This window comes from Vollenhovia emeryi, unplaced genomic scaffold, assembly GCF_000949405.1.
Source record: "Vollenhovia emeryi isolate VEMERY1.0 unplaced genomic scaffold, V.emery_V1.0 DF939884.1, whole genome shotgun sequence".
In the NCBI taxonomy this organism is placed as follows: domain Eukaryota; kingdom Metazoa; phylum Arthropoda; class Insecta; order Hymenoptera; family Formicidae; genus Vollenhovia; species Vollenhovia emeryi.
The window spans coordinates 1-7,821 of NW_011966482.1; the positions used below are offsets into that span (position 1 = coordinate 1).

The window sequence follows — 7,821 nt, forward strand, 5'->3', positions numbered from 1 at the left end:
TGCGTGATAGCTGGTTCAGCGGTGAGGATAGGAAGAGTGTTTGTGACGGAGGAGTAATAATAGAGATGTTTTGAGAAGAACGTAACAACAGGTTTAATTTTCACCTGAGATTGTACAATGCAGCGAGTCGTGCTGGTTAGCGATTGTCGCGCGAGTATCGGAGCACCGGCTGCGAGTTACCCCTATCGAGCACGTCCTCACAAAGACTGGTATCGAGCTCGGGTGCGCTCCTTTTTTTGGCCCGTCCTTTCGCGAATGTTCCAGCCGATGACTCGTTGAATTTGACTTCGAGACGAAAGATAATAATAAACAGTCTTCAATTTCAACGGGCATCGCCGGGTTGGCCGCGAAGGACAGGACCACCGCGATTCGCGCAGCGAGCGCCGTTGGTTGGCGCACGCGCGGCTCGGCGCGAGCCCTCGGGGTGACGCGTCAACTCTCGAAACGAGGCGAGAGGAACTTCGGCGCTTTGGGGCCGCATGCCCACGCTAGCGCTGTCGCATCCTCTGTTTCCAAACATTTTCATTGTTGCCGATTACAGCGCCATCTATCATGAAACGAGAAAAATGTCTCATACAAAAGTTACATATTTTTTCACGGAGAATCCAAATCTGCAATACAAAATAGGGGTTTCTATTTAAGATTTCAAAGTCACCCCCCTCCCGCCCCCGGGGGTGGTGCAGGGGGTCGAGCTTTATGTTAATGGATGTCCCTCTTCGAGGTGAACAACTTTTATTGCAACTTTTTTTAATCCGATTTGTATTTTTCCAAATATTCTGAAAAACAGTTTTAAATGCTATATGTCGACAATGGGAACGCTTCATCTGCGACAAATACGTATGGAAACGGCTCAGATCCATCTGCACCAGGAAGTGGAGTAGGTGTCGGCAAATCAACTGTTCCCTCTTCCAGAGCCTGCATAAAATCTGTATTGCTCCAGACGCCACCATCACTAATTGATCCTGCAAATAAAAATATAACGTTATGTCTGTACATTCATTTACAATAATATACATTTTAAATTATTACAGTTAGATATGATACATACCATATTGTCCAATATCTACCCACGTAAACTTGTAATTGGCATCACAAGCACCCATAAGCACAATACTAAAAAATTCTTATAATTATAAAATTCGGACCCTAACATAGGAGGAGCTTTGATCCGGATGTGTTTTCCGTCAATGGAACCGAGACAATTAGGAAACTGCCACTTATCCATGAATTCATCTGCGACGCTTTTCCATAAATTTTTATCCCTAGTTGGAAGAAAAATTGATTGCAATGCATCCCAAATTGCTTGGCAGGTTTCAGGTATAATTTTATACACAGTTCATTTTCCTATGCTGAATTCCGTGTGCTTACTAAGAATGGAATCTCCCTGTGCCAGATACCTCTATAAGTAATTTAATGGTGATAAATGTTGTGTCTTAAGCATATATAAATTTCGGCATAATTAAACATAAATTAATTTTCTCCACAGTTACAAGAGTGTCACTTGTAGTCGCAACTTGGGATCCAATGGAATCCTCTTGCTTCGTTTTTGTAATTTATCTCGTACTCTGTCTAGCAGCCAATTGAAGTGTTCCGGTCACATGCGAAAATTTTTAAAAAACTCTTCGTGATCTTCATTTTCCATTTCTCTGACAAGATTTATTCGGAAACCTTGTTCATCCTTAGATCGATTTATGGGACGAACCCACCACCTTCTTTTTCCATAACCTCGTCCTCTTCGTTTTAATCGTTGCCACATTAATGTTAAGTGGTAGTACGACGTAATTACAAATAAACTTGTTAAAATTAGTTTATAAGAAGCCATCGTGACAAGTGACAATATTAACCTCTTCTGTTAAATCCTTTCCTTAACTGAATTTCGACGCTTACACCGCCGTTGTAGATGAAACTGTTGTAAGCATCTTACGCCAAGATCGTTACTCCTACTCGTACTCCTTACTCCCGGCTTACTCCACGTATTGTAGACCAGCCTTAAAGTTCGTGTTCTATCTATATTTTTTATATTAGAATATTATCGAACAATATCAAGCATAAAATTTTATCGGAAGAAATAAAGGAAATAATATTAATATTAATAATGTTAACTAGGTTTAGTTGTCTATGTCTCTCGCTCGAACGAGCTTTGTCCCAGAACCACACACTCAGGCTGTCGTCGCGTCAGGCTCGCAAGAATCGGAACTCGGTAAACCGTATTAGGGTTGGAAAAGGTCCTTTAATCTCATTACAAATCAGTACTACACGTCAGTCCTCGCTGTTCTACCTACGCTCTCCTGTTGCACGGGTTCGCCCTCGCTCGATCTCTCGCACACTCACTCCCGACTTTGTTACCCCCTTCCCTCTCTCCCACTCTCACGCTCTCGTCAATCTCGCTCGCTCGCTCATTGGCTCTAACCATCTCGCTCGGTTATTGGCCACCGCCATTGCACGCTCATCTCTCTATCTCTCTCTCACTCACTATTCGCTCGTTATCACTCAGCCATTCTGCTAATTACTCGTCCTCGGGTAACGCTGTCGCGAAATCTCACAAATGTGCGGGCTAGCGTCTCTCCCTTTTTGAACGCCGCGGCTGCGGGTTCTCGGCACTCTCCACCTTGTCCTGTGGTTTCTCACCTTGGGCTCTCACGGCCTCTTCGTCCTCTCGATCTCGCTTTTTCTCCTTCTCTCGACTCAGATTTCTATCTTCGCTCGTAGATGCTTCCAACAGAGACTCTACGTCATCTGCCTCATCGTCAGACGCTTCGTCATCCAGTGGTCGCCAGATCTTCAATTGGCTCGCGTGTGCCGTAGAGGCATATTGTCGCCCTGGCTCGTCTTGACGCAGGTCAGCCACTTTGTAAGTGTCCTCATGCGTTTCTTGCGTAACTATCAACGACCCTCGATATTTCCGCTGTAGCTTCGTGCTCCCGCCGGTGGCGATCGGAGCTTCTCGCATGTAAACTATATCTCCCTTGAATCGGACGTTTTTCGCTCGATTTTGATCATAAAGTTTCTTCAACCTCTGTTGCTCGATAATGATTCTATCTCGCGCTGCCCGCTGCAGCTCTACAGGTGGCGTGTACGAGACACTCTCGTCCGTAACCTTTCGGAGTTCTCCCTCATTTCTTCGTGCTTGGTAGCCGTAGAGTAACTCGAAGGCACTTTTTCCCGTTGTTGCATTAGGGGTATCATTGAGATGACATTGGACCTCGAGTAGACGACAGTCCCAGTCTCGTCTTCGTCTCGACCGCTTCGTCATACCGTAGACTCGCTTGAAGTATTGGAATAAGAGTGAAGTTCACCCTCTCTGACTATTGGCCTGTGGATGTCGTGGGGAGTTCAGGGTATGATGGATTCCATGTGTTCTACAGAATTCGGTGAAGCGGTCGTCAATGAAGTATCTCCCCCGGTCGGATATAATTTTACGCGGCGCACAGTGGTTCCAAATCCCAAAAAGCTGGCCAAAAGTCGAAAAATAAAGTTTCAATCTAGGGGATTTTGACTGTTAGATTGGGTAAAGGGAAGGTTGAAATGTCATTAAGGGGACCGCCTACATTAGGAGGTCAAAATCAAGCACTTTTTCGTGAATTTTTTACAAAGAAACTACACAATGGATTGTTTAGAAATTTTTACTGTTTTTTATGTATATCAAAAGGTTTATAAAAAAAAATTTTTTATTAAATTTCATAAGTTTAAATAAAAGTTATTAATAATTGAATGCTGATGCCTTTGAAAATTCCTTCTCCACGGCGTGCAGGATAGCGTCCCATAGAATCATCTGAATCATAAAAATAAAACATTTTTGTAAAGTTTATGAATATAGCTTCTATTTGAACTAAAAAAAATCATGAATTTATTAAAATAAATAAAAAAAATTGTTGTTTAAACAATAAAATTGATTTTTTGTGGAAAATTTTCGTGTTTTTTTGTTAATAACTTTTTTTTGGCAATAATTTTTACTGATTTTTTTAGTTCAAATAGAAGGTAATTAAATAAGCTTTAATTTAAAAAAAAAAGTCGATCCGTCCAGTAGTTTTTGAGTAATCGTGCACGCCAATTTGAAAAACATCGTTTCGAGAAAAACGCGTTTAAAGTTTTCGTACATGAAAAATAGTCGATAAAAATTTTTTATCGTTTATTTACCTTAACTTTTTGGTCAATCTGCTATCCCTGCTCCATAAGAAAGTCCCTCTTCTTCTTCAAACAGTTCATTCCTTTGTAATTCTTGTTGTTTTACGAGTTTTGTTGCTGGCTGCCCAAGTGATCTGCTGCGGCGTTCCTGGCTTTTCGTCCGGTTTTCATCATTTCTCGAAGCCATTTCGCGGCAAACTGACCCAATAGTGATGTCCATGCTTGACATAATCCTTAGGACTGACAAATAGCCTTCGTTAAAAATCCCAGCGGCGATCCAAGCGGCGATTTCAATTATTTTACGGCCGCAATGAAGATGTTTTGGTGCCAGTCGCCAAACCGTCGCGTTGAAGCTTTCGTTTGCATTCTGTGTGTGTCCGCCTAAGCACCTCTCAAGTAAATCTTTCCTTGAAAGATCTTCAAATATCGGGAAAATATATTTAGCTACTGTAGCATCCAAAGGTGGTGGGTGGGTGTATTCAAGTCTACGGCTCTCTGCAACACGAAATTTACACCAGCTGTCTTCTCCTGCGGGGCAATTTTCATGTTTCGGATTCTCATCTGTTGAGACCATATGCCAATATGTTGCCATTACATTTCTCTGCATATCCTCAACAGAGTCGCTATTTCTCATTATAGCAAGGCCGTAATACTTCGTCATTTTTTAAATAAGAGCATCGGTGAAAACGTCTTCTTTTTGGTCTTGATGAACGAAACGAATCTTCTTTTTCACCTTTCGGATACGAAGCCATGTTGACAAAATCACGATAATTTATCAATATTCCCAGCACAAGAGCAGAGCAATGAGCAAGAGCACAATAAATACAACAGCCAGGATCCCTTCCCCTCCCGTCCGTTGGAGATTCTCACCTGCCGCTCTGCTCGTAGCGCTCGGAGCGCTCGGAGCACGCGCACTATATATTATATTTCGACTGTTTACAGTTCGAATTCGGACTTTAAACTTTGGGGGCATATTCTACAGATGATATACTTTCAATTTAAGCAAAAAAAAAATATCGATATTTTTGACCCTCTAATGTAGGCGGTCCCCTTAACCGAAGTTATGTAGAGAGAATTGTTTATACCTGCTTCCATACAGCCATCACAAAAATGACTTTCGAATGAGTAGCATCTCGTACGCACGCAAAGAGAAAGTAACGTTGTGTTTAAAAGTATACCAAAATTTGCACGTTTCACCGATTTGAATTTTATAAAATGGATCCTTCAGTTGAAAGTACGTAGAATATGAACATATATTTCAAATATTTTATTAATAATATATAAATTAGGATATTATACATATAGTTTGTTAAAATTTATCTGAAATTACATGAGAAATTTATAGAAATTTAGAGAAGAAGTTATGAGTTCTGCAGAGTTCTGTAAAAAAAAACTTATTGTGGATTGTAGCTTATACTGTTATTTAATAAAATAAACAAAAACTAGCTGCCCATAGCTGCCCCTCCGGTTTTTTGCAAGTTTTTGTGATGAAAAATACAAATACCTTAGAGATTAAATATTTTAATGTTCTAAAAAGTTTCTCATGAATATTTTATTTTTAATTACAGAATAAAATATTAAATTCATATTAAAAGCAGTATATATTTTAATATTTTAGAATCTGCAGATAATACCGATAAAATTAGTTTATTAAGAAAGGAGATTTTTTTATTGTAGGATTATTTAAACGAAAATGCGACTACAGCATATACAAAAATTGAAAATATCTTTATTTTATTTCAAATTTATAATTAATGGTCATAACAAAATGTATCTATTTTCGTTTTTTAAACGTCTTTTTAACGTTCATATCCGCCATATTGAATCCACCATTGTGTTATTTGTCATTTTGACTTTTGATTCGTAATCAGCGACCTCGATAATCTTAGTATACCAAGTTTCATTCAAATTGAAGAACGCCTTCATATTTTGGCCAGGTTTTTGGGATTTGGAACCACTGTGCGGCGCTCCGAAGTCCTGCACTAACTTCTCCAATGCACGTATCACGCCGTTCGCTTTAGTATCCTTTGCAGGATGAAGTATCACATATTTCGTTAGATTATCGATAATTGCTAGAATATACTTATTTCCTTTCTTTGACGTTACAAAAGGTACTGTGTGATCGATATGAATCACCGCGAAGGGTCGCTCGCCCGGTGGAATCGGATGTAAAAGACCGCTCTGTCGGCCAGTTTTGGGTAAATATACCGATGAGGGGCCAGCCCCGATGACCTTGACCTTGACATATGTTATTAAGGTCACCCTCCTGAGACCTTCAGAAGGTTTTAGCCATCGCTCGTGGTTCGTTAAAAAGTTATTAAAAATTTTCATAAACACGTAAGTTGCAAGTGCGTTTAGCACGGCGCGCTGCACGCGCCCCACCCCCTCCTACCGCCTCCCCCTCCTACACCGTCCCACCTCTCCCCGCTCCATCCCCCCTTTTTGCAAAAAAAAGTTTATTAAACAGGACATACCTGTACTCGGGTAAAGCAGACTTTTTAAAAAGAAGGTAAGAAAAGCACCAAGTATGAACTCCAATTCAACCGAATATATTTTGTTACTCTATCTTTTTCGCAAAAGTATATTTTCTACAAAAATATCTTCTCTACAAAACTATCTTCTCTACAAAAGTAATGATATCAACAAATTGCGCCAAATATAACAACGAATATTTATACAAACTAGTTGCTTTAGTATTAATTTTAGATTAAAAAATGTTATATTTCTTAAAAAATCAGACTAAAGATTTTATTGGAAGAAATAATGGAGTTAATGATAATAAAACACCGATGAAAAGAATAGCAACTATTTAGAAAGAGTGACTGTAAAAATCGCCCATTTCGCGGCCCTCGATTCATATGCGAATCAACTCCTTATGATAAAATATGAATAGAAAAAAAGTTTCAGCTTGGATGGTGATATTTAGTTTTAGAGATTTGAGAGTTCAAAGTTATCAGGATGAATCTTAATCATAGACATGAGAGGTGGATTACCGACTGCAATTTTAGTTCACCGAACGGCACAAGAGGGCAGCTGCTTAGATCTCAGGGATGTTGCAGTCAAGTTGAAAACTTGTTCCACTTACAGATATCACGCGGAGAAAAATAATTTGCTAGTACAGTATATCTTATGTAAACTTAATAAATTAATAGAACAAAAGTTTCAACTTGAGGTGACATTTACAAATGTCACCTCAAGTTGTAACTTTTTTTCTATTAATATCTTATCATAAGGAGTTGATTCGCATATGAATCAATCCCGAAATCGAGGGCCGCAAAAGAGGCGATTTTTACAGTCACTCTTTACTTAAATTTACATAAGATATACTGTGCTAGCAAATTATTTTTCTCCGCGTGATATCTGTAAGTGGAACAAGTTTTCAACTTGACTGCAACATCCCTGAGATCTAAGCAGCTGCCCTCTTGTGCCGTTCGGTGAACTAAAATTGCAGTCGGTAATCCATCTCTCATGTCTATGATTAAGATTCATCCTGATAACTTTGAACTCTCAAATCTCTAAAACTAAATATCACCATCCAAGCTGAAACTTTTTTTCTATTCATATTTTATCATAAGGAGTTGATTCGCATATAAATCGATCCCGAAATCGAGGGCCGCGAAATGGGCGATTTTTACAGTCACTCTTTCTAAATAGTTGCTATTCTTTTCATCGGTGTTTTATTATCATTAACTCCAT

At 39.4% G+C, this 7,821-nt stretch overlaps 1 protein-coding gene and 1 pseudogene across 1 annotated transcript; both read right to left on the minus strand.

Annotated features, from left to right (window-relative positions):
- Window positions 1–789: 789 nt before the first annotated feature.
- Window positions 790–2,003, minus strand: LOC105556626 (annotated as a pseudogene).
- A 2,147-nt stretch (window positions 2,004–4,150) lies between these two features.
- On the minus strand, window positions 4,151–4,786 carry LOC105556627. The gene has a single exon (XM_012003723.1). It carries the CDS (start codon window positions 4,784–4,786, stop codon window positions 4,151–4,153), a length of 636 nt encoding a protein of 211 aa, XP_011859113.1.
- Window positions 4,787–7,821: the final 3,035 nt, after the last annotated feature.